The following is a 14,212-nucleotide window of genomic DNA, read 5'->3' as shown; positions in this document are numbered from 1 at the left end:
AAAATCTAGCTTCGAGGCGAAGCCATTATTAACCGAATCTATCATTTCAAAAAACAACGACAAATCTATATATATATATATATATATATATATATATATATATATATATATATATATATATATAAATGTAATTTTGGTTCGTTAAAAGTGAATAAAACCATATTTCTACGTTACCAATTTAATTGAAATTTTCAGAAAATCTATCTGTAAAGTCAATGAATGTTTGCATGTTATTAAAATAATTTTACATTGCGAATTATAAAAATATTAATTAAAATATAAATATTCTTCGAAGTCGTTTCTGCGAGACTGCCCAATAATATTTCTGGTAACTTCCGTTTCAACTACTCTCGAATTACAAGATAAGTAAAAAAAAAAGAAAGTTACTCATGCAGACAGTGATCCGTGCTGGAATAATAACGTTATTATTAAAAAAGACATTCTTAACATGGGGAAGGGAGGGTGTTTTGTACCTATTCTGTACTTTAACCTTACAATTGAATAAAAACATAAAACTTTAATTAAACGCGGAAATACGATTTAAAAAATAGTGTGGATAACTCTCTGCATTAGCACAAAAAAAAAAAAAATCCCATATTTTAAAAATTTAAATTCATTTATGTACTTACCAATTTTTAAATTTTAAATACTTTTATTTATGTTAAGGCTTTTCACTCATGAAACATTACGTTTTAATTGTTTAGTTTCTTTTCACGGCATTGTTTACATAAAAAAGTTTGTTTTAACTTTTTCTAAACGGTTTCATTTTTACGACATGCCTCAACGTATTATAAACACCCTAATGTTAAAAAAAAAACACGCCCTTCCATAAACCTCGAGAAAAAAAAAAAAAAGGGTTACTCTGGATAGTAACAAAAAATTAAAATTGCCTCAGTCTCGAAAGATTTCTTCTCTATTGAACGAGGAAAAAACGGTGAAGTGTAATTCACCTGTTTCTCTCCCCTCTCTCTTCCTCTCTTAATATCTCTCTCTCTCTATCCATCTCTCCCTTTCCCTCTCTCAATCTATCTTTCTCTCTATATCATCCTCTCCATCTCTCTTTGAGCCCCTTTCTCTCTCTAACTCCCTCTATCTCTCCTTTCCTCTGTCTCATCCTTCTATGTTTCTAACTCTCCCCCTCTCTCTTTATCTATCAATCCCTTTATCTCTATCACCTTCTCTATTTTCATCTCACTTTCTCTTTTCTATCTATATATCTTCCTCTCTATCTGTCCATCTCTAATCCCTCATCCTATTTTAGTCTCCTAAATTAATTACAGTGAATAAGGCATTGTCAAAACATGGATAAATCCTATTTTAGTCACCTAATTTACTGACTGTGAGAATAGAAGTTATTTGGAAATTACTGCTACCTTGAACAGCACCAGAAGTAACTGGTAAAACCTTTCTAATTAAATTGATTTTGGCAGCCATTTGGTAACAAAATGACATAGCCTTAGCCCTTGCTGCATGAGGAATACCTGCAACCTTGCTGCCAAGTAGAAGAATTATTTATTCTACTTTAAAAGATTCAATTTTTCAAAAATCTCATGCTCGACATCTCCAAAATATCCAATATGGGTAAAAATATTGCAGAAATGCAAACTTATTGTTTAGGATGAATGCACAATGGTACGCAAAAAATCACTTGAGGCTCTTGGTGGATCCTTGCAAGATTTGCGTGGCAATGTCAGACCATTTGGGAATGCAGTAATATTGCTTGCAGAAGATTTCAAACAAATGTTACCTGTTATTCTTCAATCAACATCAGCAGATGAAATAAATGCTTGCCTCAAATACTCTACTTTTTTGTTCCATGTGAAGACATTAAACTTAACTCAAAATATGCATGTCCAGTTGCAGACTGTTCGATCCGCACAAAAATTTTTGCATCACTTATGGGAAATTGGGTACGAAAAAGCGCCAGCTGATCAGAGTTAAGGGCAAAATTCTTTGACTTTTAACTTGTGTAATTTCTGTAATTTTATTTCATCAAAAGAACAGTTAGTTTAAAATGTTTTTGCAGATATTCAAATTATAAGAATTCCACTTAACTGAGTGAATGAGCTATTCTTGCAGGTCAACACAGACGCCCATGAACTTAACGCTATTATTCAATGTAAAATTCCAAGTGAGGTAGTCAAATACAAATCCATCGACACTGTTGTGAAATCAGATAAAATGGTTAATTATCCAACAGTTATATTTGCCAGGGATGCCACCGCATGTATTGCAACTGAAATTTGGTGTACTAATTATCATGTTGTGAAATATAAACCAATCCAAGCTTTGTTTTTTCACATGGACAATTTATGTTACGTATTCAAGAGTTACCAAACCAGAAATTCTCTATATCAGCTAAGAAAATGGAACAACAAAAACTGTGTACCCATGCAAAATGGAAAATTAAACCTATAAGAAACATGCTTTTTCTCATTTTGGAACTTTTTCCATTGCGCCAACTTGAGCCACAGCAACGCGTGGCAGGGTACAGCTAGTATATATATATATATATATATATATTTTACATGGTAGTCACCACTTATCAAAGCATAGAAACTACTCGAGGATAAGGTTTATTGCGTGTACAGTAATCAATGGGATAGTATCATAGTAATCGTGTGTATATATATATATATATATATATATATATCTATATATATAAACTAGCAGGGTGATCCAACGTTGCCCGGGATTCAGTGATCAACGAATGTTTCACACTCCTATATTCTTATTGTCATCAAAATCAAATCGATTGTCTGCTCTAATTAGGGACCCATCACGATGCACTTGGAGGAAGCTTCATATGCCTCTCGCGGTGACTAAGTTCACAATACATTGTAGTCTACATTGCACTGTAGAGAACCTACTGTTGATTTTATAAAATTATTTTTTATATACAATGGCTTGCATTAAAATTTTTAAATGCAAAAGTCAAGTATCATGCTTCAATTGTGCTCTAAACCAAAACCTTTATTTTTGAACACGCCCTTGTCATATCAAAGAGCCTACTGTTGATTTTTTATGTGTTAGGCCTCTTGGCTGGTGTTGTAATAAAACTTCTCGCATGCACTTGTGATGTTAGGCTGTGTAAGGTGTTAGCTTTGGTCAAAACCGCCTGTTCCTTCTTTCATGGGATTATTTCGATTATCGATGCTTATTCAAAACATATCAATGAGTGAAATTTCATAAAAATCGAACCAGCTGTTTTTATTTTTTTGTTCATAGGGAACAAACTCACAGATAAAGTTCCTTTTTATATAATAATAGAGAAGATATATATAAGTTACTCTGTGTGAGGAATAGTCTCTACCAAACTCCTTGAATTTGATTGGATATGGCTGAAATTTTTACAGGCTATATAAACAAAGACGTCCATCTCTACTAGTGTTTGATTTTTATTTTTACAACTGGGCAAAGTTGACGAAGAATATTTCAAAATTGATAAGATAAATCGGTATATATCATCCATTTTCATGTAGATAATAGTTTCAGAATTATTTTCATGTATAATATGTAAATATTTGATTTGTTATTTGTGTGGAAATTTCTTTAAAATGTTATCTTTTATAGAAATTAACAGAAAAACGGCTCGCTAAGCGCTAATGCTAAGATAATGCGCTGAGCCGACTAAAGTATTCTCTTAAAAATAGAAAATTGTTTTTCTGCTTTCGTCTTATGAGATTAGTCATTTTTTTTTATTCTGAGTCAATTTAAAAAATTATTTTCAAATTTGATTTCCAAACAATACTATATTAAAACAGGGTTATTTATGCCACTTTTTTTGAGTTTTTTTTTTTTATTTTCCAGATTTTTTTTAAGGAGTTTTAACATCGTTTTGCATTACGCCCCCCCCCATCATGTTTGCGTTTTCTTTTTTTATTTTTCAGATTTTTTTGGCATTTTTTTTTTTTTTTTTCCCCCCCCATCATGTTTGCGTTTTCTTTTTTTATTTTTCAGATTTTAAGAAATTTTAACATCGTTTGTTTGCATCAGATTCGTTTTTTTGGTTTTTTTTTTATCGATTTTTTAAAAGTTTTAACATTTTTTTTTTTTTCGATTTTTAAGTTTTAACATTGTTTTTTTTTTTTTTATAATATTTAATATTTTTTTTTTGCATTTTTTTTGTTTTTCCCCATCATGTTTGCGTTTTCTTTTTTTGTTTTTCCGATTTTAAGAAATTTTAACATCGTTTGTTTGCATCAGATTCGTTTTTTTTTTTTTGGGGGGGGGGGGTGTCCGATTTTTTAAAAATTTTACCATTTTTTTTTTTTTTTTTTGAATTTTTAAAAGTTTTAACCTTTTTTTTTTTATAATATTTAAACAGGATTATTGCTTCGCTTATCCTTTTATTTTAATTTACTCCCCCCCCCAACACCCGGGCAACGCTGGGTACCCTCGCTAGTAACAAAAGGTACTTGTGCACTTATGCTACCATGCTGAAATAACATTTACTAAACCATTCTTACCATGGGGAAGGAAGGGTATTTTGTTAACTATTCTGTACTTTCACCTAACAAATAAAAGATATTGTGAAACTTGAATTTATTTTTAACTAGTTGTCAAGACCATTTTTTCGAATCTGTAAAACGACCTCGTTTTTTTTTTTTTTTAACTGAGGATATCTAAATAATAATAATAATTAGACGGTTCAATGAAGAATTTCATTGCATTTTGTAAATTCTTACCTTGTTTCCACCATAACATTTAAAATGATTACTTTTATAGGTTTTAGGGTATGCTGAAAACGAATATCGCATTTAAATATGAGCAGTTTTCCGGATATTAAACAATGTCATTTCTTATGTTATTGTTGGTGACCATATTGGTATGTGCATATTTTCTCAGGGTTGTGTTTGCACACTTGCGCATACCAAGATGGCCACCAGCGATAACATAAGAAATGACATTGCTACTACTTGCGATATTCGTTTTCAACATACCCTAAAACCCATATATTTTAAATGTTATGGTGGAAAAAAGGTAAAAAAATTACCGTTTTATTTCTTTGTTTACATAATTAAATTTTCAGTAAAACAACAATAGAAATGACAAAAATTACCATCAACTGGTAAATATATAGTTGTTGCTTATCAGAATTCTTGGTATCCTGGTACTGTGAAAGCTACATCGAGGATTCATGTAGAGTATGATTTATGGTTGCATCTCAGAAAATAGGGGTATATTTTGGGCCAGATAGAGAGGATTTACAAAATTGAAAATTGGACTGGTCCCAAAATGCATGTTCTGGTCGACTATGGGAATTTCCATCTTTTACAAAAATCCAAAATCTATATGAAAAATTTTCTTTGATTTATTTCTGAGATTAATTCATATCTACTCAATTTTTTTTTTTCTTTGAGGGGAGTAGTAAATACCGACCAGGAATGCTCTTTAGGCACTCAATGGCTACACCCAAAATTAAGCTCTCCTTTGGTGAGGAGGCAGGAAAATGCCTATTCTCAATAAAGCTATATTTAAATACCACTATAATACTTAGTTTTGTTCATAAATAGACACTCACTGTATGATACCATGCATCAGTTTTAAAAAAAATTGAAATTTGTACATCTTAATTTATAATTCATAGCTTAAGGTAAAGAGATATATCAAATTTGACTGCATAATCAGAAAGAGCACATAATTTTACATAAGAGTGACAAGTTTCATGAGAATAGCTTGAAAAATAAATAAATGGTGGCGAAATTACCGAATTTCTTGAAATGTTAAGGTCCATAATTTAGCCCATTTTTTCTAAAGAAAAATGTCCATGGAAAAGCCTAAATTTTTGCACTAAAATTCTCATAACTTTTGAACTACTGATGGTATTTACATAATTCAAACGGTTTTAAGCATCTTTTACATAGCTCTTTTCATGCAAGTTGATAAAATAACAATCTATGTATCTATGAAAGTGAACGTGTCTGTGTGTGTAGATTTCCCTACGCAATAACTGTCAATTTTAAGTCTACAGACTCGAAATTTGATATACAGGGTACTGAGATTTGGGAAAATCTTTGTGATCAGTTTTCGGCCAGAAATTTGGCTGTTTAGGGGGTCAAAGTTCAACGATTTGACCTTTGAAAACTCTACAAAACTCCTCCGCCAATTTTGGGTCTAAATACTTGAAATTTTAGATATAGGTTCCTTGGACATGGATCTAACTTAATAATTTGATTTGAGCCCAAAACAATAAATGTTAAGGGGGGGGGGGGTTATAATGGGGGGGGGTGCTTAAAATACACCTCCAAACAGGCTTAAATGCTAGTTATCTAAAAAAAAAAAAAAAAAAAAAAAAAATCAACTTGTAATGCTACTATATAAACGATAGTTGCTATTTAATCTACAGAAAAATTACTTTAGTTGCTTTAATTGGACACCACGTGTATTATTTGTATATGATGGCTTTGGCGCCTTCAATAAGTTTCCAGACTTTTTTTATACAGGCATTTAAAATTGTTATAGGCTCTTGAAAATTCAGTATGTTATTGCTATACATCTTACGAGATAATCGACCCATTTTCATGATTTCAGATTCAAATGAACAGCTACAGCAGAAATTGGAATGCACCCTACTAAAGTCTGATTGCCACAGCTGGTGAATTTCAAAAATGCAATCTGGACGTGAGGTTTGTTTTAAACTTGGAAATATTGCCATAGGAACATATGGAATGCTTCAGACAAATGAAAAAAATTTTAAAAATGAAAAAGAAAAAACACAAACACAAATTTTGTTTTATGAAATTTCATTCAGCACTTTCAAGAAATAAAACAAAATAAAAGTCCGTTAAAAATAAAAATTTATGACTAAGAAATAAAGGAGTTTAAAAAAAAAAAAAAAAAATTATGTTGACAAAAATATCAATGAATTTGTAAAATGAATTTCGTTTTTCATAAATAAAATTTCCTTAATTTCGCAGTGGATTTGTTTAATTTTTTTTTTTAATAAAAAAACTTTGTTCCAAGACACATTAGGACAGCAGAATTTCATCAGCAATTTTAACCAATTAGAATTGGTATGTTTTTAAAAACATTTTTCAATTTTAAGCTAACGTCATTTAGTAAAAATAAAAATCCCTGAATTATCGCAGCAAAAAAGCTTTACGGCACTTATTTAAAATTAAAACCATTTTCAAAATGCAGAGAAAATTTGTCAAAAACTTGATATACATATCCGCTATAATACAAAGATGTCATATTCCAACAATCATGTAAATTGATAAAGTAGCTTAATTTTCACCAAGAAAATTAAATTTTGAGTAAGCAAAAAGGGAATATCTTGCTATCTTGAGAAAAAACAAAGGCATATAAGTCCATAATAATTTAAGTTTGCAAATGAAAGAACAGTGTAATGCTAACGATTTCATATTAATCTCTAAAAATTCTAAATTTTGATTTTCTTAAAAATAAAAACTACTGGATCAATTTATGCGGTTTTTGGAATATGACATCTTCGTTTCACGATGGGCATCTACATGATAAAGGTTATTCTGCAATTTGTTTTTTTTTTAAAAATAAGTTTAATTCTAAATAAGCACCGCGTTTACTAATTAACAAAATCGTTACGAACTGAAGTTGGTGTACAACAAGCAATTCAAGTAATAAGTTTATTTTTAATGTAAATTGTCGTTTTGTTAAATCTTAATTTCAAAGTTTAAGTTTTGGTGCTTGTGCAGAATAGCAGATTTTGAAACAAATGCATTTCAAGTGAAGTCAGTATTACTAACCTGCCATGTCAAAATTGATAAATTACAAAATTACAGATGTGCTAGATTTAGTCTTTATAAAAAATTAAAAAAAAATCATTTATCTTAACGGATCTAACATTTTGTATTTAGAATTCGAAGCAAGGGAAATAAGTCAGATTTGTCAAAATTATCAACTGCAGTTACCTTTCCTTGATTTTGACAACTCTTGCACATTAACACATAAAATAAAATTTATAAAACTTTATTTTAACTTATAATTTTTTTCTGGATCATTTTATGTAATTTTTGGAATTCATAGTAATATCGACATGACACAAATGCATAAAAATTTTTTCACCTGAAATGTGTATTTCAAAATAAAATATCCTGCACACACAGCAAATTTTTATATAAATATTTGCATAATTGACTTTTTAAAACCATTGAGAAAACATAAAAATAAAAATCGAATAACTTTTAAAGAAATATCAGTTGTAATTTTTTTTTTTTTTTTTATAATTTGGGAACATTTTCTGGCTATGATGATTAGAAAAATTAGAACCAGCATTGATAACTTGAAAAAAATAAATAAATAAAATAAATAAATAAAATATAAAGCTGCTGAGATTTTCTTGTAAATTAATTTAAACGATGACATTTAAAAATAAATCGTTCAACATTTTTGTTCTTAATTTTATTTTGGAGGACAAATGAAAAAAAAAAAAAAAAGTTTAAAAGATTAAAAAAATAAAGAGATAGCGCTTTCGATTGAACAAAAATAAAATTGGATGACATTGAAAATCTTTAAATAGCAGAAAAATATATATCGGTTGCTTTTTAATTTTCCAAAGATTTTAAAATATCTGATATTTCAAGAGGTTTTGTATTCTTATAATTACTGTAATATATATTAGTATTTACTTTAACACTTTACTGCAGTTTCATGACACTACCAATTATTATAGCACATGTGATTGATATTTAACATTAATCAAGGAACAAAAAAAATTAATGCCAGCAAGTTAGACTTACTATCGGTAATTCTGTGAAACTGCAGCAATGTATTAACCCATTAGGTCTCACTGTTCTATAAATAGGACACCAAATAATTTATTTTTTAAAATCTATAAAGATAATATATAATACTTAATTTGAAGAAAGGATAAAATTCGTTTATATTTTTAACCTTCTCTCTGAGAGAAGTTGGAACGCTCTGAAAATTTGATCAAATTCTATTTGCTCAATGATGTATGAAGTTATGAGTCTTACAATAGTAAGCTACTAACTTATTGTCAAAAATGTAACTCTTGAGTGAACTTCTTTGCTCCTTACTGTACCGTGTAAATTTTATCTTGAATGTAAAAAATCTTGATTTCTAAAATATATCATATGTACCCAGTGTCCTATTTATAGGAGAGTTAATATTTTGCTTTCTAAATAAAATAACTTTTTCCTTTCAATTTGTGTATTCTCGGCTATTTTTAGTCATTGTACAAATTTTCAACTCCATAATAGAAAAAAATTAGATACCCTGGGACTTAATGGGTTAAGCTAAGTACAATTTCTTATTAATATCTTTGTTTTAAATTTTGTTTAAATTATTATTATTATTATTATTTTTTTTTTACAAACAAGATCTGGAATATTAATTTTCTTTGAAATATAAAGCAAAAATATTTCAGTACATCATGTGCAATTGGTACCGGAACATGTTCAAGGGTGTAAAAGCAAACAAAAAAAAATAAATAAATAAAATACTAAAAATATTAAATTATCCCTCCACCGCTATTCAACCTAAAAATACTCGTTTTACGCTATCGTTTTAACTTTTGTAAAATGACTTAGTTGACAAAAAACTTTGATTTATGATAACTAAAAAATCATTTAATATAAATGATTTGATCGAGCTAAAAAAGTTTTAATATGATGCTTATTTATATTGGTAATCTTTCAAAACTAAAGTGAAAGCATCAAGTACTGTGCCATGGCGAAATTAGGAAAAATTTTTTAAATGATCTTGTAGAAAAAATAATTACAAGCAAAATAGAATTTATTGAATTATCAAATTTTAGTGTTTGTTCTGTATGACAAAGGGAGATAACTCTTGACTTGAATTAAATCAAGCGTTCACCATCTTGAAATATAATCTGGGAACGCAATTATGGCTGATTTTTTTTTTATTATTTAAAATACTTTCAGCGCATGATCTACGGAATAATTTTTTTTTGCAATTTTTGGGAGTTTACATTAATTTTGCCACGGCACGTAAACATGTGATAATGTTTTCACCTGAAATGCGTCGGTTCAAAAGATCGCCAATGTAAACAAGCACCGAAATTACTTATATTTGTTTTCAGCACAACTTAGTGATTTGATGAGAAAAAGAAAATGGAAGAATAGAAATTTAGAAAAAAATGACACTCGACCAAAATAAAATGCTTCCTGACTGAAAGAAACGGATAGAGAAACGTGTCATTGACACAAAATGAAAATGGCCGTGCACACATACTTCTATGAAGCGAAAGAGAAAGATGTTTGATCTTGAGCCATAAAAAGAAAGGTTTTTCTTTAACACTGACATCCCTCTCCCTTTTACTCCCATTTGGTGTAAGTTCAGATTTCAATCTAAGAAAAAAAAAAAATTGCAGAAAAATCTTTGATGTACATACCTATCATGAAACAAAAATGTCACATAAAAAAAATCACCGAAAAGTGAACTAGAATTTTTTTTTTTTAAAGATAGAAAATCTTTTTTTTGAACAATTTTTAGCAATTTTAATAGTAAATCGTAGCCATTACAAGTTCAATTTGAATTTTCTTTTATTAATTAAATATGGCAGATCAAGCTAATGTCTCACTCACAAAACTTGATTTTATTTTGATAAATTTACGTGATTTTTTAAATATGTCATTTTCATTTTGTGACTGGAATATACAAAGATTTTTCTTTTTTTTTTTTTTTTAAATTAGGTTGAACTCTGGACTTGTACCCCCTCTCCACTAAAACTCGCTTCATGGCAAAAAATCTTAATTTTTTTTTTTTTGTCCATTTAATTTCTGATAGATTGGAAATAATCTGAAAGGATCTGCCATGCTTCTGGTGCCATGAAACCTTCGGGGGGCGTTGCACCTTCTCGGGCAAGTTTGCGCATGCGTGTTCCGGAGATGAAGTCATAATCTTCTTTGTTCTCAGGATTGTAGAAGTCCATGCATTTACGTTTGGTATTGTAAGCTGCAACTCTGAAAGGAACAATCTCGAGTTGGTTAAGTCCAGGAGCTGAAGTTAAAACCTGAATGAAATAAAAGACAAAAAATTTGAAAAATAAAATTACTAAAAAATATACTTTAAAAAAAAAAAAATAAATAAATAAAATACTAAAAAAATTTTTTTAAATAAAATAAAAAATATTTAAAATAAAATGCAAAAAATAAATTGCACACTTAGAAAGTAAATTTTTCTTTTAATTTCACAGAAAATTAACATAAAGCAATAAAAGTTTAGAATTACATAAGTTCTATACCCCCCCCCCATGGTTTACTTTTGCTTGCACAGCTACCATTGCTCAAAGGCAGCATACATACCGCAGATTTATCTGACAAATCCAGTACAAACAGACAAAAGTATATAGAAGCTAGAAGTAATTGTAAGAAAGCAATAACAACTGCTAAGAGAGAATACACCAAAACCACCAGAAAACGCATTGAAATGCAGAAATTAGAAATTCGTGATTTCTGGAAAATCTACAACAGTGTAGTAAAAAAAAAAAAAAAAAAAAAAAAAAAAATGGGCAATCAGCATTCTTCCACAATCCAACAATCATGAGATTGCTTGCACCGCCAACTAAGAAGGCTAACATTGCCAGTCGGTTTGCCTCAAACTCTACATTGAACTCCCCCCCCCCCCGACTTTCCTTTGCGAACAGAAACCGCATCAGATGATCTAAAAATCACGCTTTCTCAAGTGCATGATACCATAAATAAGAAACCCAGACATCTTAAAAGCATGTAGACCTGATCTCGTTTCTTGTATTATTAAAAAAATGCTCCGCTAAAGTTGCTCCAGTTCTCTCCAAAATTTTTACTGCTAAAGTTGCTCCAGTTCTCTCCAAAATTTTTACTGCTAAAGTTGCTCCAGTTCTCTCCAAAATTTTTACTGCTAAAGTTGCTCCAGTTCTCTCCAAAATTTTTACTGCTAAAGTTGCTCCAGTTCTCTCCAAAATTTTTACTGCTAAAGTTGCTCCAGTTCTCTCCAAAATTTTTACTGCTAAAGTTGCTCCAGTTCTCTCCAAAATTTTTACTGCTAAAGTTGCTCCAGTTCTCTCCAAAATTTTTACTGCTAAAGTTGCTCCAGTTCTCTCCAAAATTTTTACTGCTAAAGTTGCTCCAGTTCTCTCCAAAATTTTTACTGCTAAAGTTGCTCCAGTTCTCTCCAAAATTTTTACTGCTAAAGTTGCTCCAGTTCTCTCCAAAATTTTTACTGCTAAAGTTGCTCCAGTTCTCTCCAAAATTTTTACTGCTAAAGTTGCTCCAGTTCTCTCCAAAATTTTTACTGCTAAAGTTGCTCCAGTTCTCTCCAAAATTTTTACTGCTAAAGTTGCTCCAGTTCTCTCCAAAATTTTTACTGCTAAAGTTGCTCCAGTTCTCTCCAAAATTTTTACTGCTAAAGTTGCTCCAGTTCTCTCCAAAATTTTTACTACTAAAGTTGCTCCAGTTCTCTCCAAAATTTTTACTACTAAAGTTGCTCCAGTTCTCTCCAAAATTTTTACTACTAAAGTTGCTCCAGTTCTCTCCAAAATTTTTACTGCTAAAGTTGCTCCAGTTCTCTCCAAAATTTTTACTGCTAAAGTTGCTCCAGTTCTCTCCAAAATTTTTACTGCTAAAGTTGCTCCAGTTCTCTCCAAAATTTTTACTGCTAAAGTTGCTCCAGTTCTCTCCAAAATTTTTACTGCTAAAGTTGCTCCAGTTCTCTCCAAAATTTTTACTGCTAAAGTTGCTCCAGTTCTCTCCAAAATTTTTACTGCTAAAGTTGCTCCAGTTCTCTCCAAAATTTTTACTGCTAAAGTTGCTCCAGTTCTCTCCAAAATTTTTACTGCTAAAGTTGCTCCAGTTCTCTCCAAAATTTTCAACAAATGCCTTAATGAATTTTGCTTTCCTGACTGATTGAAAACTGCTTCTATAATACCAGTTTATAAGAATTCTAGCGAAAGAACTGAACCATTAAATTATCGCCTCATTAGCCTCCCCCCCTCTCTTTGCCAAAATATTTAAGTCTGTAATCATTCAAGCTTTACTCAACCACTTTACAGTGGCTAAACTTCTGTCCGACCAACAATATAAATTTTGGCAAGCCTGTTCTAACTAATCTTTGAACGTACATACCATGCACTGGATAAAACAGGGGAAAGTAGGGCAGTATCCATAGATATATCTAAGGATTTTAACAGGGTATGGCACAATGGTCTTCTCAGGAAAATCAGATCATACGGTATCACTGGACGAATACTTAACATAATTAAATCCTCAAATAAGAGAAGAATTCAGGTTGGTTGTACCTCAAAACAATGATATAAATGCATGTGTACCTCAAGGATCGATCCTTGGACCTGATATTCATAAACGACCTGATAAAATAGTCTCTTAGATGGGTATATTTACTGATGACACCACACTCTATAACAGGCACGAGGGGAAAACAAAAGAGCACATATTTAAAGCAATGACAGAAACACTGGAGGAAGAACTCCAGTCAGTAGTTGAATTAGACTAAGCTTTTTTCCTTTAATAATTACAAGAAACCTTCTAAACCACCAATAGCTATGGCGAATGATAAATTGCCTGAAAGTACTGTGTTCAAACTCCTCGGATTAATGTTCAAAGGAAGCATGAGTTCGAACAGATACATGGAAGGCATTGCCATGGCTGCTACTAGAAACTTACTTACGCCTGAAAGTATCCTATATCTTTACAAGGCCTCAATTCGCCAATGTATGGAGTATTGTTGTCACATTTGGGTGCATCTGCTGCCAGTCTAATTTTTAGATAGGGTTCAAAAGAGTCACCAACTTAATAAGTCCTCAACTGTCAGCCAGGCTTCAGCCTCTCTTCTACTGATGAAATCTTGCATCCCTCTGTTTTACAAGTATTTTAATGGTAGATGCACATTAACCACAAGCCGTTGTACCACCTCAATATAAATACCCCTGACAAATCCGACAATCAGCAAAATCCCACCCCTACACAGTAGAGATCCACAGATGCCAGAAAGCCTTCTACTCTAATAGTTTCTTCCCCAGATCTGCTAGACTTTGGAATTCCCTTCCGGGTTCCTGCTCCCCTAACTGTTCAAGTTCAAGTTTAATGTAAACAGACATCTTGCTGCTCAACTCCCTACATAGTATCCCTGCAATTATGTCCCTGATAGTAGCCCCCTGCATCAAAGTGGCACTGTGCATTGTCTGGGGTAAAAATCCAATAAAAATATATAAATTAAAATAAAAAAAAATTGTTCCTGCATCGAGAAAAGT

At 30.9% G+C, this 14,212-nt stretch overlaps 1 protein-coding gene across 5 annotated transcripts in view; it reads right to left on the bottom strand.

Annotated features, from left to right (window-relative positions):
* Positions 1 to 10,719: 10,719 nt before the first annotated feature.
* LOC145252481 (bifunctional 3'-phosphoadenosine 5'-phosphosulfate synthase-like) overlaps positions 10,720 to 14,212 on the bottom strand; it is a 357,476-nt gene continuing 353,983 nt past the window's right edge. For all 5 annotated transcript variants that reach the window (XM_080111908.1, XM_080111910.1, XM_080111907.1 and 2 more), the window contains one exon: positions 10,720 to 10,978. In XM_080111908.1, coding sequence (XP_079968034.1) covers positions 10,739 to 10,978 — 240 coding nt within the window. In that variant the 3' untranslated portion in view covers positions 10,720 to 10,738. The remainder of the gene's footprint in view (positions 10,979 to 14,212) is intronic.

This window comes from Euprymna scolopes, chromosome 29, assembly GCF_053919585.1.
Source record: "Euprymna scolopes isolate OS-2025 chromosome 29, ASM5391958v1, whole genome shotgun sequence".
Taxonomy (NCBI): Eukaryota; Metazoa; Mollusca; class Cephalopoda; order Sepiida; family Sepiolidae; genus Euprymna; species Euprymna scolopes.
Note: the sequence above shows the minus strand (reverse complement) of the source record. Positions and strands in the feature narration are given on the sequence as shown.